Source organism: Tamandua tetradactyla, chromosome 24, assembly GCF_023851605.1.
Source record: "Tamandua tetradactyla isolate mTamTet1 chromosome 24, mTamTet1.pri, whole genome shotgun sequence".
In the NCBI taxonomy this organism is placed as follows: Eukaryota; Metazoa; Chordata; class Mammalia; order Pilosa; family Myrmecophagidae; genus Tamandua; species Tamandua tetradactyla.
In genome coordinates this window covers 28,207,066-28,227,749 of record NC_135350.1, presented here as the reverse complement: position 1 = coordinate 28,227,749, position 20,684 = coordinate 28,207,066, and the positions used below count along the sequence as shown (strand labels likewise).

The 20,684-nt window shown below is 32.8% G+C and overlaps 1 protein-coding gene across 9 annotated transcripts in view; it reads right to left on the bottom strand.

Annotated features, from left to right (window-relative positions):
* STPG2 (sperm tail PG-rich repeat containing 2) overlaps positions 1-20,684 on the bottom strand; it is an 846,203-nt gene that overhangs the window by 418,030 nt on the left and 407,489 nt on the right. The window contains exon 12 of one of the 9 annotated variants that reach the window (XM_077142793.1): positions 3,069-3,185. The exons of the other annotated variants lie outside the window; for them this stretch is intronic. Coding sequence (XP_076998908.1) covers positions 3,169-3,185 — 17 coding nt within the window. The 3' untranslated portion in view covers positions 3,069-3,168. Of the gene's footprint in view, positions 1-3,068; positions 3,186-20,684 lie in introns of those variants that run through there. 9 annotated transcript variants of the gene reach the window in all.

Genomic DNA, 20,684 nt, shown 5'->3' with positions numbered 1-20,684 from the left:
GTTTTTCTCCCTGTCAATTTTTAGCCAAAACTGCATTTTAAAAAAAGTCTTTTCTTTTGGATCAAACTGAAAGTTCTTATCTAATTCCTACTTAAAAATAGAAGCCATGAGACAATTCAGTCATATTTCCCAGGCTACATAACATTCAGCCAAAGAACACCAGTTCTTATCAGGTATCTCCTATGTGGACTCTGCTATGAATAAAACAGTGGAGTTATCTGATCCAGCACAAGATGTTCCCAGCTTTATTACTATGTCTGGTGCCATTAGCCCTAGGAAGCCTGAGGAAGGATAGTGACATCAATGAAAAGCTTTCCATTTCTCACCTTTCTGCACATAAAAGCTACTCCTTGGCTGGTTTTACAGTCAAAATATAAAAAGTATTAACTCCCATCTTCTTTTGTTAAATAAAAATATATACTCGGTTAAGTTCTCTACCTTTGATGAGCATTAACTAGGATGAAAATGATCTCTCTTCAGTTATTATTTACAGTGGACTGTTCTTTCCCCTTGATTTCCTCATATTATGCCTCTAGGAGAGCATCAACCTAAGATATCAAATTATTATCAGTTTTCTGCTTTTAGAAGCTATCAGCTCAAAATGAGGATTATATCCTCTTTAAATGGCCTAGTCCTTATTCACAAAATTAAAATTTAATTGAATAAAATTTGATCTAACATGGTAGAATAGCTCCATAATTTGGGTAATTTTCTGTGTGTCAGAAATCCCATTATTACTAGAGGACCGTCTGCTACCTGTTCTGAACCAAACTCTCTTGATTCACTTTTAAATTGTCTATGCCAATTATGGATGATAATAATATTTCAACACTAGAAATTTAAATAATGATGTTTATCTTGCTGTAGTGATATGTGATATTTCAAAAGGAAAAAAATCACTATGGAAAGTAAGTCACCAAGGTACACTGCTAATGAAGTTTTAATTCATCAACTCTGAATTTTTTCCCCCAAAGGAAATACCAAGTGATGGTTTAAATGTAGTTCTATGTTGAATCAGTAGGAATACCCTGGAATCTTGATTCTGAAATCCCCTCTTGCCTTATTACTCAATGATTCTTGTTTCTTATTATCATTATTATATTATAAAGAAACAAATGATAAAAAATTACATAGAAAATGTTTTCTACTTAAAGTTATTTTGGATCTAACTAAACGATTGGCAATAATTAAAGAGAAGCATAGGCAATGAGTTAACAATCTACGAATGAATCCCTATTAATTGCTTTATTGATGTATTTATTTAACTATATTTCCTTACAGTAGAAAATCTTAATGATTATATATCCCATTGTACTGTTTACATCCATATCCATATCTATCTTACATCTATTGAAAGAGTGGAGTGTATATATATATATATATATATATATATATATATATATAGCTAGATACATCATTATATATATATATATAATTATATATAGTTATATATATATTTTTTCCACTGCTACCTGGCCAGAAAGTCTATAGTAGAGTCAAACGACCATAGAAAAATATGGAAAAGCCATATTTTCACCTTGATGCTGTCTCTAACAAGCTATGTAATGGTTTGCACATCCCTTACCATATTCTTTATCTGTAGGCAGAAATGGGATCTGATGATATAAACAGTCCTGTCTAGCTCAAGGATTCTACATTACCATAAAATATAATTTAAATATAGGTCCAATGTCTTTATCCTGCTAAGATGAAATCCACAAGAGTCATCTCTTTTTTTCTTCACTTTGATCAAAGCTAACTGAAATGATAAAAGCAATTTGTTTAATTCTTCATCATGACAAGTAATTCCATCAACTCTGACCTAAATGCCTATCAAATACAACTTCCGATTTAATGGTTCACCAGTTACATCTTTAACCATCATAAATTGCTCACTTCACTCCATTCCTATTTATAACTTTTATTCCAATAGTCTATATGTCCTTAGCAAGACTGTCTTATAACATATGAACTAATCTTTAAAATATATTGAATAACACATTTGAAGGAATACATACATACAGCCAAGTTTTCAACCAGTAGTTTATCTGAAGAACATTTTTTTCAAATAGGAATGATTAACTTTTTTTTCCCTAGATGCATATAGTTGAACTTTATTCTGAACCACAGAAAACAATTGAGAGCTCAATGTTGGTATTTCCAATTTTAATGTTAATAAATAGCAAAGAGAGAAACACAAAATAGACAAATTGTGTTCTTTATAATGTCATTTCATTAAATCAGTAACAAGAACTACCAAAGCAAAGTACAGTAGTATGATAGAGAATAATATGTTATTTTTCAAAACTGCAAATAACATTACTAAACAACAAAGGAGAAACGGATAAGTCTTATGTGAATCATATATGTAAATTCTGGCAAAACTTATATTTTAGACAAATTTATCTTTTAAATTTAGATTAAAGAATCTGATCTTTCTATACTGTTGAAAGGACAATCATCTATGAAAATGCTTTTTTTTTTTTAACATGGGCAGGCACCGGGAAACTGAAAATGCTTTGTTAAAGAACCATGCCTGGGATTCTTTTGAGCCTTCTGATCAAAGATAAAAAATAAAAAAACATTTTGCATGAGCAAAAAAAGAGGCATTGCAAAGTTTTTATAATATATAGTAACTTGCTAGATAACAACAACAGCACGTAATCTTTTAAAATATATCTAGCATTACTTTATTAGTTTTTAAATTTAATTACAATTGGCATGATAAATCATATAATATTTTTCTAGTATGTTTTTAAAAAATTAATGAAAATTAGATGAAAAGAAATATGTGTCAAAAATTTAAATGTTGTTAATACAGAAGTACACAGTACCTTAAAAAGAAGTTACTATGAAAGGTAATAAAAATTCCAGGCCACTTTTTATCATATAAAAATTAACATATCAGACCACCATGTAATAATAGTCTATTTCTATGAGAGGGTTTCCCCTTAAAGTAAACTACCACAGATAACCCTTTCACCAGGGAAAGAATGATTGTAAGCCATGGATATGTGTTCCAAAGCATTTTTTATTTCAAGTTTATAAGTTGTACTTATGCTAAAATACAATTTCATATAGGTTTGTATTCATACAAGTGAAAAAGCTGATGACAGAAATAAAAGGAAGGATCTCCTTAAAAAGTTTGTGTTTAAAATTTCATTGTGATTATGGTAGAAGGGTACCTGTGAAGGAGAAAATGGGGGAAGGGTGAAGCAAAACTCTGTATCAGGATTTAAAAAAATAAAACACACAAAAACAAAACAAAAATAAACAAACACAGACCAAAAAAAAAAAAAAAAACCTTTTCCCCACCTGGCACCAGACTTTCTCTTAGGAAAAGAACTGCTTTAAATTAGAAAAATGATTAGTTGCTTAGAGTGATGAATTGAAAACTCAGTGGGCATATTTTTTGTGGAGACAGTAAAAAAAAAAAAAGACCCAGCAAAAATGAATATATGCTTAAGAGGGATTTTTGGACTGTAGTAAGCAGCAGGAAGAGAAAGGAGATAAGGTCCAAGAAAACAATTACTCAACTTGGTGTCCAGTAAGAAGAAGTTACTTAGATGTAGTTAAAGAGTCAAAAGATATTTAAGAACTTAGGTTTCTAATATTCAATTTCTCCACATAAAATGAAATATACCATCTTAATAGGCTTTGAAAAATGTATACACCACCACAATAAAGATAAATAACATGTCCATCTCCCCCCAAAAAGTTTCTTTGTGCTATTTAGTCAATCCCCTCCTCCATAAACACCAATTCATTAGTTAAAAGAAAAAAAAGCTGGCTGGGATTTGGATTCATATTCGTTTGAATTTGGGAGAGAATTTTCATCATAATATATTACATTTTCCAATACATAGACATGGCAAGATATATTTCTCCATTTATTTAGTTTTTTAACTTTTCTTATTAATTTTTCTTATATGTGCTTTGATTTTTCACATATTTTGCTAAATTCTCTCCTAAATAGCTCATGTTTTTTGTGCTATTATAAGTTGTGTTTTTTTCCATTTCCTTCTCAAGTTTTCATCACTAGTGAATTGAAATGACCACTGATTTTTATATAGACTTTATGTCCTATGACCTTGCTAAATTTACCTATTAGTTATAGCAGCTTTTTTTCTTACTATATACAAGATTATGTCATCTACAAATAAAGATAGTTTAATCTTCCTTTCAAATTGTATGCCTTTTCTTTCTTTCTTTTCTTCTCTTTTCTTTCTCTCTTTCTGTTCTCTCCCTCCCACCCTCCCTCCCTTCCTTCATTCCTTGTTGACTTGAATGTTAAGACCTCATACACGGATAAAAACAGTGAGAACGGACAGTCTTGCACATGTTTCCAGTTTTAGGGGGAAAGCATTCAGTTTTTCATACCGTACATATGATGCCAGTTGTAAGTTTATCATAAGTATCCTTTATTATGTCGAGGAAGACTGCTTCTATTCCTAGTTTGCTAAGAATTCTTATCACAAAGGGGAGTTGAATATAATCAAGTGCTTTTCAGCATCTGTTGAGATGATCTTTTGTTGTGTTGTTGTTGCTGTTGTCACTGTTGTTCTTACGAGAATGGTGCGGTGGTTTGGAGTTTTGTGTCTCCAAAACACCATGTTGTTAATCTTAACCTATTCCTGTGGGTGTGAACCTACTGTAAATAGTATGTTTTCATGACGTTTTTTCAGTTAAGGTGTGGGTCTTAATAGTATCACTGAAGGCCTTATAGGGAAGGCCAGAGACAGAAAGTCATGGGAAAAGCTGGAAGTCAGTACAACCCAGAGAAGCCAGAAGAGGCCACCATATGCATTGTCATGTGACAGTAGAGCTAAAGACAGAGGATCAGTAGCAGCCAGCCCAGAATATCACAGTCTTCCAGCATGCCTTGGTTCTTTTTTTTTTACTTTTTTATTGTATAATATAACATTTATACAGAGCAAAGAAAGAAAAAAGCAGTAGTTTTCAAGGCACTCTTCAACAAGTAGTGACAGGACAGATTCCAGAGTTTGTCATAGGTATGCCTTGATTTTGGATGTCTCCTAGCCTCAAAACTATAAGCCAATAAATTTCCATTGCATGGTTTTTCAGCAGTCAGGAAACTGAAACAAATGGTAAATTGCATTGACTTGTTTTCAAATTCAAAATCTTACATTTCAGGAAGCAATTACTTGGCCAAAGTGAATTACCCTTTTCATGTTTGGCTAAAATGAATTTGATATTTTGTCAAGGATTCTTATATCTTTGTTCCAGAGCGATAATACTGATATGTGATTTTCTTTTATTTTAAAGTTATCCAAGAAATACAGCCTCATAAAAAAAGTTAGTGTTCTCACCTTCTCTGTTTTCTACAAAAATTTGTATAGAATCACTGTTTTTTGCTCCTTAAAGTTTCTGCCTGCTATTTTCTTGTCAGAAGGTTCTTTTTTTGGTGGGGGGTGGGTCCATGGTCTGGAAATTGAACCTGGCTCTCCCGCATGAAAGGTGAGCATTCTGTCACTGAACCACCCGTGTACTCACCAGAGGGTTTTTAATTAAGAATTCTATTTCTTTAATTAAAATAGAACTATTTGGATTTTCCATTTCTCCTCCAGCTTTTGTAATTTGCATCTCACAAGAAATGTGTCCATATTATCTAAGTTATAAAAGTCCTTGGCATAAAGTTATTAACAGTATTTCATTACTACCTTTTTAGTGTCTGAAGGAAATGTAAGATGTCCATTTTTAATCCCTAATATTATATGGTAGTTTTTGTTCATCCAATTTCAAAATTTTTATTGTTAGTGTATAGAAATATGGGAAGTTTTTTCATATGTAGCCTTTGTATCTTCTTTATGTGTGTCTTCTCTTTGTCTTGATGAGTCCATCTAAAGGTTCATCTCTTACTGACTTTTTAAAATAAGCTTTTCATTTCTTGTTCATTGTTCATTTTCTCTTTTTTAAATTTTATTAATAAAACCAATCAACACACAATATGAACATTCTTTTTTATCACATAGTTTTATATTCATCATCATAATCATTTCTTAGACCATTTGCTTCAATTCAGAAGAAGAAATAAAGAGAAACAGAAAAAAATTCATCCATACCATACCCTTTACCCCTCCCATTCATTGATCACTAGCATTTCAATCTACTAAATTTATTTTAACATTTTCCCCCTATTATTTATTTTTAATCTATATGTTTTACTCATCTGTCCATAAGGTAGATAAAAGAAGCATCAGACACAAGGTTTTCACAATCACACAGTCACACTGTGAAAGCTATATCATTATACAATCATCTTCAAGAAACATGGCTACTGGAACACAGCTCTACATTTTCAGGCAGTTCCCTCCAGCCTCTCTGTTCCACCTTAACTAACAAGATGACATCTATGTAATGCGTAAGAATAACCTCCAGGATAACCTCTCGACTCTGTTTGGAATCTCTCAGCCATTGACACTTTCTTTTGTCTAATTTCTCTCCTCCCCCTTTCAGCTGAGAAGGTTTTCTCAATCCATTGGTGCCGAGTCCCAGATCATTCTAGGATTTCTGTCTCACAATCCTAGGAAGGTCCACATCCCAGGGAGTCATGTTCCATGTAGAGGGGGAAATGGCAGTGAGTTTGCTTGTTGTGTTGGCTGGAGAGAGAGGCCACATCTGAGCAACAAAAGACGTTCTCTTGGGGGTAACTCTTAGGCCTAATTTTAAGTAGGCTTAGTCTATCCTTTGTGGGATTAAATTTCTCTTCCACTGGTTTCAAACCTTTTTTTTCAATTACTATTTCTAATATAAACATTAAAAACTGCTGATTGGCAGAATTTGGGGGTGGGAAAATCACTAATTTGGAATCAGATAGACCTGGGTTCTAATCTTGATGCTTCTTGTTTCTATGTGACTATTTTCTTAGTTTCTTAAACCATAAAATGAAGAAAAATATGCCTGTCTCAAGGATTGCTGAGAGAATAAAAGAGTTAAAAATGAGTGCATACCTTTAGTGAGTAGTTATTTTTATTATGGGATTTAAATAAAGTGTGTCACATATAAAGCTAAAATGTTTATACAGCAATTATTTTAACTCTTACATTAACTAAGTCTAATGAAAAAGAAATCTCAATTCATACATCACTCACAATATATGTGCTTCATCAATAAAAGCATAAACTTTTCCAATGCCAAATATGAGAAAATTAAGGATAATTTCTGTTATTGCTTCCAATTTTAAGGGCTTCTGTGCTTAGATTATATATCCCAGGATAATCTATTTTAAGGCTACTTTTAATTAATTCGATCTTCAAAATCCCTTTGCCATGTAACTTTAGCATATTTACCATTTCCAGGGATTGAGACATGGACATTTCGGGGTGGGAAGAGGGGGGCTAAGAAAACTATAATGCATGGCAATCAGTTATTCATTTAGAGTTACATTATATTCTAAACATAATAATTACTCAAATTCTACCAAACTTTTGCATTCTCTAAGTAATCCTGGGAGTACAGTTTAAGCTCCTACTCTGAAAAAGTAAAGCAGTCCTTTGCAGGTATTTCTTACCAACATAGGTTCACATCAATTTGTGTTTAGTAAAACCTTGTGCTTAAGGTATGAGAACTATTCTGAAAAGGTGAGATGAAAAACTGTCTCTCTGAACTTTTTCCTATGCTAAAAAAATTCATGATATAGTTCAAACAGATAGGAATTTTACAATCTCTGAAAGCATGTACCCTGCAATGAATTTAATTTAATCTTTACAAAATAACTTTGACTAGAAAACACAGTTCAGGAGGTCAAACTGAGCAATGAATTTCACTTACAGCAAAATAAAATGACTAAGAGTACAACTATAATCTCTGCTTCATACACCATACTGATGTTATGATTTTCTGTAACATCATTTTCCTGTCTAGCACTGAATGCAATCTTAAAGTTGTCAAAGTCAAAAACACCTTAGAATATAAATATTCCCTGTGAAATACAGTTTATTTCACATTAAAGTATCAAGCTGATAGTTTACCTTCCAAATATTTTTACAAATATGTTAATCTTATTTTTTCTTATTATAGTTAATTTCAATTAACAAAAATTAGGCAAACTCTAAAACATCTAATTTTATTAGAATTACAATCACATAAATATGACTGCTATAACATTATAGAAATAGTAAGCATATAAACTATTTTTGGAAGTTAAATTCAACACAGAACAGCCCATTTTTTTCCTGCAAATATATATATTGTGATGCATCTTATGAATAGATGTGAAATTGTGATTTTTAAGTAAATAAACCTGTATACCAAATCTACAATTGTTTATCAATACTAATATTAAAAAATAATACTAAATTCAGATCATAATTACAATCTTTTGTAATCCAAAAAGGGGTTATCAATTTGCTAATTGTGTGAAGTGATAAAACATCCAAGTAGTCAAGAGATAATACAGTAGGAATGAATAGCTTTCAGTTCTATTATAGTGAATAGGTATGTGACTATCAACCCTTAAAATTGATATAGCTACTGAACAGTTGAAAATAATCCTAAACAAAATCAACAATGAATTTAGTGACTGGCAGGGCTTAACATGTAAATATTGCAATCTCTACTTTAACGTAAAACCTCAGAGATGAAAGTTTAAAAATTAAATCTATTTAAATTATTGCATAGTGATTCATAAAAATAAAAAGAAATTGCATAGTAAACAGGAGTCCACATACAATTCCCGAGAGACTGAAACCAGATAGGATTGAAGAAGAAAATCTCAGGCCAGGAAAAGCATAGCTTTTGGGAACAAGAAGCATGTAAGATAGAATGCAGGAACAACCAATAACTAGATACTTTGTCACTAAGTCACATAAGGATTTTTTACGGGGAAGGGGCAGAGGAAGGGGCAGGACACAGAAGGGCAAAGAAGAATGAGTGGAGAACCCTTGTCTCAAATGGCTAGTGAAATACAACATAAGATCACCCGTTACATGTTCATTTAGTGGCACATATTAGTTGTCCTTTCTTCTAAACAGGTCAGAGAGCAAGCCCTAACAGCTCCTTCCCATGGCCCAGTGTACTACACCAGCAGATATGACATGGAATCTAGCAATGAAGTAACCATGCATCCTGGTTTGCCCACAATATCTGTTTTGCCTATAGTTCTGGTGTCTCAATCAATTTAGCATTTATCTTGAAATTACTGACCCAGTTTGAATGACAAATTTCCAACATTATCTAATAGAAAATAAAATATAGAGATAAGGCTATTGAGGCAACATGAAAAGAATATGAAAGCCATTCTTGCAAAACTATATTACAATAATAAGGTTGGAATTAAGACATTTTTATGTTAAAGCAACAACAAAAAAGCTATGGTATAGTATATATACCATATACTAGTAGGCATGTCAAATTTAACTTGTCTAAAATTAGCCTCCCCTGAAAACAGTGCCCAAACCAGCTCCACTGAAGTTGTCTCCATCTCAGCTAATGGCAAATCTACCTTTCTAGTTGTTCAGCCCTAAAACTTCAGTCATCCTGATTTCTCTCTTTTTCTAACAAACTATATCATAACCATCAGCATATCCTGTCAGCTTTGTTTCACCAAAGTACTTCTCACTACCCTCACTGTCAACACTGTTCCAAGTCTCCATGAGCTCTCACCATATTAGAGTAATAGCCTATTAATCGTGTCTATGCTTGCTCCCTTACCGCACCCCCACCTACTGAACTATAATCTACAGCATCCGGAGTGTGTCTGCTAAGACATAAGTCAGATCTCATTAATCATCTATTCAAAACCCTCTAATAGCCTTCTGTCTCACTGTGAAACATGGCCTACCAAGCTGGGAATCATCTGGGAATATGTTACATCTCTGGGTATATGTCCTACTAACCCATAAATCTTTCTGCTGTAACCTTCCTGGCTGTCTTGCTGTCCCTTCCACTTGCCAATGCTTCCTGCAATATCTGTTCCCTTTATCTGCAACACCTTTCCCATAGATACGTGCATATTCCTTCAGTTCTTCCTGGTTTTGATTCAAAAGTCACCTTTCCAGTAAGGCTTTCCTTCACTACCCTATCTAAAATTTCATACTACATTTTTCTGTTTTATTTTTTCTTCTAACAAATACATAACATACTATATACTATATATTTTCCTTTTATTTTGTTTATTGCCTGTCTTTTATTCTGGAATTTTATCTCCACGAGAGCAGGGATTTTGTATATTTTACTTCATGCCCAGCCTACAATATGTACGGATTTGAATGAATGAATGAGAGCATTTACTACTAAAAGTCTGCCACTAAAGGGACTGCTAAAGGATATACTTCAAATAGAAGGAAAATTAACCTGGAAGGAAGGCCTGAGATACAAGAAGGAATGATAAATGGAGAAAACAGAAAATGTGGTAAATCTAAACAGCAATTGATTGCGTAAGGACAATTGAGAGGATTAAAGACAATTCAGAAGAGTAAAACATTCAAGAAAAAGATTTGTCAAAAATTTTGACAAAATAGAAACTTTGAGTCAGTGTACATAAAGCAACACCAAGGGTATTTACTTAAAGAATAAAAATAGGGTAGATACATCCCAACCAGTAGAGCAAATACATGTGATAGGAGTAGGAGTAAAGGATGATGGGAAGACTGAATCATTATCAAGAGGTAAGAAAGAAAGAAAATCAATAAATGCAGGAAAAAAAAAAACAGAAAACAGATTTTCAGCCCAGATATCAAAACAAAACCTGCCTATTTAATGCATAAGTTAATAACAAAAGGGACCCACTAAAAACTTATGATCAGAGAATAGGTGAAAGTGCAAGGAAATACTTACTGCTAAATTCTAACAGAAAAAGAAAATTTTAGTTGGTATAGCCAAAAACATGAGTACTGCTGAAGAGGGTCATTGAAAGATGAGAAAAGTTTCAATTCATCAGAAGGCTACAATAGCATCTAATAAGCATCAAAAATTATTAGGTATAAATTAAATGGAACCAGGCGGTGTGATGGTGGCTCAGCAGGTAGAGTTCTCACCTGACATGCCAGAGACCTGGGTTCAATTCCCAGTGCCTGCCCATGCAAAAAAAAGATTAAATGGAACCATAATCATAGTAAGAGTTTGTACAAACTACTCTAAAACAATTAATACATTTAGGAGGATAGAGAAAGGTGTTAAAAATTCATTTAATAAGTTTGCCTTTCAACATCTATAGAACACTGTATCCAACAACTGGCACATTATTTTCAAACAAAAATAGAACATTTACAAAACTACCAAGCATTGGGCTATAAATGAAGTATTAATGATTTTTAGAAAATGAGTAGCAACTAGATCATATTTTTTGACTAGAAAGCAATTTAGTTAAAAATCCATTACCAAGATGCTGATGATTTTTTTAAGACTAGAAACATTTGGAAATTTTAGGCATAATTTTAAATAATTTATTGGTCAAATAAGATAAGATAGTGTAAATTAGGGTATATCTAGGACTAAGTAATACTAAAAAACACTACAATAAAAAACTGAGCGATAGCAAAAAATAAAAAGAAAATGCTGCTGATTGAAGTCACTGAGATTTTCAAATGATAATTGATTAAAAACTTCTGAACTCTTCTTTCTTGAAGCCAGAAAAGAACCAAGGAAGTCTGATAACAAAGCCAGACAAGGAAGACTCAAGAAAGGAATAACCTCATTTGTAAATGAATGTGAAACATTTCTTAAGATAATGCCGTAGATATAATTGTGAAAAGCAGAACATGAAAGCTTTTTTTTAAATATAAAAACAAGTTCATAACCTTGAAATAGGGAAAGAGCTTTTAAACAGAATGCTAAAAAAAACAACCATAGGGAAGAAATGACTAAATTAGAATGTAGTAAAATTAAGAGGTTATGTTCTTCAACAGAAATCACAAAGAAAATGAAAGGCAAATACATATATATATATATATATATATATATATGTTAAATATAACCATATTGAATATAACCAGAATATATAAAGAACTCATACAAACCAATAAATGAAAGTAAGATAAATAATATATCAAATAGATAAATAAGCAAAAGACTTGAACAGAGACTTCACAAGATAATATCCAAATGTCCTAAAAACATGAAAAGGTATTAAATTTCATTAACTTTCAGAAAAATGCATATTAAAGTCACAGTGAAATATTTCTTAACCAGAAAGTCTAAAATTAAAGAGACTGATGTCACGTTGTTGGTAAAATTGTGAAGCAACTGGAACTCTTATATACTTCTGCTGACAATATAAGTCATCAACTTGGAAGAACTGTTTGTATACTAAATGTATACAAACCCTATAACCCAGAAATTCTACTTCTAGATATATAATCAAAAGACACATATATCCCTAGGCACCAAGAGATATATACATATACACAAAAATGTTCACAGTGGCACTATTAGTAAAAGCCTCAAACTGGAAACAATCCAAATTTCTATCACTAGTAAAACAGATCAAGAAAATGCGGCACAAAACAGTATATACTATATTCTTTAATTTATACAAATTTTGAAGAAAACAGCCGCATTAAAGCAATGGTGACATAAACTGGAATAGAGATTCCTTTTGAGTGGTGGTAGAGATAGGGGGAGATGTAAGAGGGCTTGTTATATTCCATTTCTTAACCTTGATAATGGTTACATGGATGTGTTCAGTTTATAAAAATACATTGAGACGTACACTCATATTTTATATACATTTCCTAACATTTTTTAAATTTACCTAATTAATAATTTAATTTCTTTTATTTTAAAAAGTGTAAGGTTTAAGGGGTATTGATTATTACTAGTAGGTAAAGCTGCAAGGCTTCATTGTCTCCTGGAGATACATAATTTAATCTTTTCCATTTTGCTTTGTAATATAATACTGATAAAAATTATATAGAAAATACACTTTCCAAAGCACTGGTTCTTTAGAGATGGATACACTGAACCAATGTTGTTATAATTTAGCTTGATGTATAAAAAGAAAACTCTTGATATGTATTTCCAATATCTTAGCATTTCCTAGGATTTCAGATTTTATAACATTTCCTAGAAATGCAAATCACTCTGTAGTGAAAAATAAACCACGTGTACAATCTCAAGCTTAGAAAATGAAGCCTTCTAACAACATAGAATAATGTTTTAAGTTATAGAGAAGTGTAACATATTCAGGTAATCCATGCTGACTCTACAAAGCACACTACAAAAATCAATTTTTATTACTTGAAATCTACTGCAATTAGAGAGCAATGACAAGTTGCTGACATACTAATGGGTTTCAAACTATTTCAGAACGAATAAGGAAATTGTGAAGTGTTTTAATTGAAAGGCAGCCTGAACAAGTATAACAAATTAGATAATAAGAGCCTTCTTAAAGCTACCACATAAAACTATCATACCATATAGTGTTGAGTTTTAATAAATTTGCTGCATTATCCAGCTATACTTTGCATAACAATTATCCTACATTGAACTATTTTAAACTTTTATTGTATTGTCTATTAAAAAAGGAGTTGTTGTTCTGTGTTCCAAGTGCTTGATTTTTAATTTCATTTTAGTACAATAGTGTAGCATTTCCAAAGAGGATCTGCTCTACAAAATTAGACATGGCTTGCTTAAAAAGAACATTATAACTAACTGAAACATATTTTTTTGTCTTCAACTGTAACACTATACCACCTGGAAATGATTAAGATAAAATTAGAAATTAGGTTTTCTGATTCCTGAGATGTTAAGTAAAAGTTGTAAAACTGATAATTTCTGACCATGAAAGTTGTATTGACAACACATAAAAAATAAAGCCACTTCAAGAATATCACACTCCTCAGTTTTCATATCTCACCCATCCTCTTAATTATACCTTTTTTTGCTATTTAGTTCATTACATTTCATCCTTTGACTCTTTTACTATCTATGATTACATTTCCTGGGCTTGGAAGGAACATCTCTCTTTCCTATACACAACCTACCCATCCACCCTCACCCCAACACATTTCTACACTTTTTTGTTTAATCATTAAAGCAACTCAAGAAAATCTTCCTCTTTCCCTTTCCTTCTTTCCTCCTTCTTGCCACACACCGTCCCCCAACCCCAAGGTTAATATTATATTATTCTCAATAAAAACCCTCTCATTCTCCAATGGCATATCAAGAACTAGTACAACTTTTTCCTAGTGTATTTTGATTCCTTTTGACCAACCATATAGACAGTATGGTAAATATACAACCCGGTGCAGATCAAAGGTGTATCTTGGCCAATGACATGGCTAGGTGCTGCTCTGAATTAAGATTACCCCCAGAAGGAAGCTCATATTAAAACCCCGTACTGTATTTTCCTTCCTTTTTCTTTCACCTTTATGATTCACTTCCCATAGTATATTCTTGTGCAGGGGATGTAGGAATTATCTCACAATCGTTTAAAATTTCTTCAAAGTATGGTGGGTCCTTCACCATCTCCTGTCCTACCCTTTATTCTCTTCAATGTTACCAATTAAAGATGCAATAACTAAAGCATTTCAAACTTTAATAAAGGATTGGAATAACTAACAGGAAATTACCATGTGAAAGAGGAAGCATTCTGACTGTAAATTAAATATGACTATGCCTTAGTTTAGTGGTTCTCAAACCCTAGCATGCATCAGAACCACCTGGAAGGCTTCCTAAAAACAGATTGCTGTATCCCACCCCCAGACTGCCTGTATTAGTAGTTTGGGAGAGGGTCTGAGAATTTGCATTTCTAGTAAGTTCCAAGTGATACTGATGCTGCTGGTACATGGACCACACTTTGAAGAACACTGCCATGGTTCAATAGAAACATCACATCAGTGGTTCCCTCTTCTATACCCCTGGTCCCAATTTTAAGTCACTATTCTCAGGCCCCAATCTCTGTATGAAAGCACATTCATCCTCAAATCTTTGTTAGAAAAACCTCTACCATTTAGGAAAGACTTTGTATGGTATGGCTTGCTGCAGGTTCATTTCCTGTATCTGAATTACTCACTGTAAATATTATCTTGATCCTTCAATATATATGCCTGAGAGAATATTTCACAACTATTTATGGTACCCCTCACTCAAGTCTCATAGTGCAGACCAAGGAGGTCACAGCTTCTCCATTTTGATCTCCCTCAGGGTCTTTCCCACATGGACAGTATGAGTCGTAAATACTCCTCTTTGATCTCCCAGTTTTCTATCTAATAAATATTAAACCCCACACGCACTATTATATAATAGTAAACCACTATTATATTCATTCTGTAAACAAATATGAACCCTAAGTGACAACGATATAGTGAAACTGAAAAAAAAAAAAAGGTTAACTCGCTTTTTTGTAACGTCCCCCATAATTCTCAAGGACACCTTCATTACATAAATTCCATTATTACATACAGCAGCTTTGGTTTTGCGATTAGCCTAACCTACCTAACTCCCCCTTCCTCCCTCCTGGCCCTATCTTCAAATTGTGCCAGGAATAGGAAACAGACCCATTACTAAAAACTACCCCTCCACTTTTTGCTTCCTGGTCAACTCAAAGATGGGGCCTAATATTTGAAATCTATTATTTGAAATTCTGTTAATTTATTGAACTCTTGCAAGCATCCTCTCTAAATTGGGGGGAGGGAGATAAGTGGGTAGAGAGGGGTTCTTTTAGTCACTTGGTAATAAATTTGTTTCAAATTCGCTTCAAAGTAGATTCACCCAAGATACTCTCACAGTACAATTTGTCACCCCATGTATTTGAAAATAATCAATCAAAATTAAAATTTTATAGAACATAAATAATTGTATTTATGAGAGCAACACTAGGTTCTGTGACAAACAAATTTATATATATATTTTTCAATCATAACTGTCTAAAATGGTTCCAGGTCAGTGAGGGTAGAGGTAGAGGGTGGGTCTTGAATGCCTGCATGGAGTAGACCTCCTCTAAAGCCTCCCTGACATGTTTTCCAGTCTATTTCTCTGTGAAATCAGTTTGTAGCTTCCAGGTGTTCTAGTCATAATGTAAAGATAATCTTACGTATTTTTTATCCAACATAATATGGAAACATCTGCTTGCTTTCAATGATTTTATTAAGCTCAGGTGTTTCTTGTAGAATTATATATGTTTTAATGAAATTCTCCATGTTTTCCAAATTCTCACAGTAAAATAGTAATGTTTATATGAAATATTGTATTAGGACTGACTCCCTCAAAACCATAGAACTTGTAACCAGCACACTAAGAAGTAGTGTCCCAATCCCATTAAAAAGTTTACAGGTGGCTTTCAGGGGTTCAGAGAGACTCACTGACCAACAACCTGCAACGAAACAACAGGAACCTTAGTGCCAAAACCACAAGGAACTGAATTCAGTAAAAAAAAAAAAAAAAACAGAATGAGTTTAGAAGCAGATTTTTCCCTAGAACCTCCAGATAATAGCCCAGCTTGATCAATATTTTAAGAAGCGAAGCAGAGAACCCAACCAAGTCACATAGAGTTCTGACTGACAGAACTATGAGCTAATAAATGGTGTTGGCTTAAGCCAGGGTTTAAGTGAATTTGTCATGTAGCTATATGTCATGGTCAGGTTCATGTGTCAACTTGGCCAAATGGTGGTACCTGTTTGTCTGGTTGGGCAAGTGCTGGCCTGTCTGTTGCTATGAGGACATTTCATAGAATTAAGTCATGATCACATTGGTTACGTCCACAGCTGATTCCATTTGTAATCAGCCAAGGGAAGTGAGTGATGCTTAATCTAATCACTGGATGCCTTTTAAGGAGGATTCAGAAGAGACAGGTTCTCTTTCTGCTTTAGCCGGCAAGCCTCTCCTGTGGAGTTTATCCAGACCCTCCATTGGAATCATCAGCTTCACAGCCTGCCCTGCAGATTTTGGACTCTATGTTCCCACAGTTACGTGAGACACTTTTATAAATTTTATATTTATTAATATTTCCTATTGATTCTATTTCTCTAGAGAACCCTAATACACAATAGAAAACAAATAAATTAGTAATGCAGTTTTTTTATCCACAAGAGATCATGAACAATAATAAATCTTAAGAAGACTATTTGCATGTACAGCATAGTTAAAGACCAAAAAAATCTAATTATCAGGATACTCTTGTTGCTACACATATGTAAGGATTAGAGTGTTCACATAAAAATTAGATCAATACTCACATTAAAGGAATAGGAAGAAAAATTATCTGAATATGCATTCTTAGAATCACTTTATATTCTCTAAATCCTTTACACATTCCAGGCTCTGGAACACACACAGAAAATAGATATAGGTTCTACTTTTAAGGAACTCACAGTACCTGGCATAGTGTGAGTAACTGAATAAGACTATCATGAATCAGTGAATCCTAAATGAAGGGAATGAGGCATGCATCCTATAATGACAATTCTTTGATAAATGCCATAATTTGAATATTGTGCTATTATGCCACATTTATATGAAATGTTTCAGGAATTGATTCTTCACAAAAATTATCACAGAAACAGAAAACAATTTTATTGCTTTTTAAAAATAAGCCAACTTCTTAAAACCATCATAGAAACAAAGACTATGAATCACCAACACATTTTTTAAACATGATTAAAGCATGATGAAAAAAACTTATTTTTTTCCCTAAGAGCAAGAGCTATGATGGCAAATAGCGTGTGTATGTGTATACTCCTTAAAATGACATGCTTTTTTAAGGGACAAAAAAATGTAAATATAACTTAATAAACTTGAAAAGTAATCAAAGATTCAAGAAATGTAGTGCCAACAAATGTCACAGTTCTAAATGGCTAAATGTAGTGTGAAAAGATAAAAATAAAATAAAGGATTAAAATAAAGGATAAAAATTAAAAATATTAATTTATCCTCCTAGCAGCCCAGCATGTTCAGGCATGACTTACTTCTGACCATAACACTGAGCATATAAACTATGCAACTCCAACTAGGCAATTGTTCAAGGAATTTGAATTTTGACCAGAATCACAATGGAAGGAAAACAGTTTGAAGCTGAGCACAAGAAAGAGGCAGTCTATGAGTTTTCACTGCTTAGGATCAAGTATGGACATGAGCCTATTTTGAGTTAAAGCTGACTAGGACAAAAGAGATTAAGAAAAATACATGCTTGGTGTTATTCAATCCATTTTATCAAAGTGCTCTGCATTGGGTTTGGGCCCCAAAATAAAAATAAAATGTTACTTGTTATAATTTGTGTATTTATTTCTCTTGGAAAACTGATGCAAATTATCATTCAGGAGAGGATTCAAGTAATGAGTTAACTAATAAAGCTCTAATCCCTTGGTGTACTCACCAGATTCTTACCTAATATTTAATAACTGACTTTTAACATTCATTGTATTGCTATTTAATTCTTATAGATAAGTGATTTATCTAAATTTACCTATAAACCTGCCTTAGCTCTTCAAGATGGTAAGTTAACTAAAAGTAGAGATCATGGTTAGTGAGGCCCCTTTAAATCACGACACCCACAACAGTGATAGAACACACATAAAATAATTTTAATAAAGAAATTTTAATGAATAAATAAATGAAAAGGAATAAAGAGAACGGCAGGTAAAGGCAGCATTTACGGAGTATCTATTTATGGCGGACGCCTATTGCTTTGCTTGTCAATCATCCTTCTACTCTTTCTCCCTTGATAATAGCCACCCCATTTCCCTTGAGGAATCAAAGCTTTGACATCTCACGTGGGTCTCACAAGGTTGCCATTCACAGCCCCCTGCTTATTTCTGCCACAGAATTAAACATATAAACTAGGCCAACCCATCAGATAATTGTTCAAGGAATTTGAATCTTGACCAGAGCTATATAAGATAAAATATAGTTTGAAGATGAGCATAAGAAAGAGACAGTTCACAAGATGGTACTGCTCAGATTCTATTCCTATTCTTGGGCTTAGTTATTCACCTCATCCTTCAACTCTGTGAGCATACACAGAATAGTTCAATAAATATCTCTTTTCTTATTTGAAACACAAAGCCTATCAAGTAGTTCTGTATGGTCACCAGGAATCATGATCTCACTGAAGTTAAAATTCTTCAGAACTCCTCAATCTATTGACTGACCAATTTATATGGCCCAAGAAGTGCAAGCATCATGAAGGAGAATGTTCTTTTTTTCTAATGAAATTTAAAAGCTTAAATCAAGGCAGTCACTTGGTATATCTAAAACCTCACCAAAAGGTGGAATCTTTATTTAAAACTCTATTCTTTTTTTAATATAGTTGGTTTCTATTCAAGAATACCAAAGAACAATAATAACATTAGCATCATTTCAGATAACATAGTTGGGAAAATATATAGGAACTGTAATGGTGGATAAAAGTAACTCCAAATCCCAATATTTAAATGACCCTATTAAGTAGTCTCATGTTTCTCAAGTATCACAAATTAAAATCTTGATGCAAGAAATATCGGTACAATGTTACTTTTTAATATATAGACCTACTACCAGGAAAACTCATCAGAAAAGCAACTATTAGCAACTAATAAGAATAGAACAATGTATGATATTGCAGTTAAATACAAGTTCTATCCTTTATCCTTTAATATCTAAGTCAACTATGGTTATTTTCAGTCTTGAAACAAAGACATCCACTTATACCAAGCTATCATGACCACACGTCGGTTAGTTAACTGAAAATGCCCTTTGGAACAAGGAAACACATCTTAAATATCTTCTTTCAATCTAAAATATATAACTGTATTTTGTTTAATTATGTATCAATATAGTATCAAGGCCTTTACTTTGTCAGTTCTCCAATTGGCATGAGCCTTTTCTTCTTTGCACAATCCAATCCAAAATGCATAATCTTAAAGTTCCAGTTTATATGTCATTAACGTGGAGTGAAAACTGTGCAAATTAGTATATAAGCTCCATGAGAATAGAGCTCCATGGTTCTAGTTACATAAGGTTTAAAAAAATGTATAAACCGATCAGAAGTCAGAAAGAAGAGAGGAAGTGATGATTGGGAAGGACATGAAGTAGAGTTCTATTTCTTGAGCTGGGTGATGGTTATATGGAGTGTTCACTTTGTAATAATTCACTGAGCTATACATATATTTGTATATTTCTCTGTATGTAAGATAATATATTTCATTTAAAAGGATTATCAAAGTAGTTATGTGGTCTTCAGCTTGCAATATATGTATGATATTGCATAATGTTCATATTTTAATTAATAAATAGCTGCATTTGACACCTATAATTGTGAGTATTTTCTGTTCTTATTCAAAATAAACTCCAGATTTTAAATATGTTCCTTTTACATTGTGTATATTGTTGTTTATCTATTAGAATGTTGTTTATAGAATGTTCATTCTTAATATATTTATTTTCCAAATCCCCACCCATTATTATTCTTCCCCAGTCTTTCCTATTAGAATAAATATCATTGTCATTCTTCAGGTGCTTGGGCTAAAAATCTTAAGAGTGATGCTTGACACTTCTCTTTCAAATCCCACATATAATACTTCAACAAATCTTCTTGGCTGTGTCTACTCAAAACATACGCAATCTGACTACACCAAACCCCTCCCTCCAATGTCAATATCCAACCCAAGTCATCATAAATTCTTGTCTTGACCATTGCAATCACATAACTGGTCCCTGCTTCCATCTATGACCGTGTACAGTCTATTCCCCAAACTAAGCCTATCACAGCATGTTACTCTTCTCAAAACCCTCTAATGGTTCTGTAAATC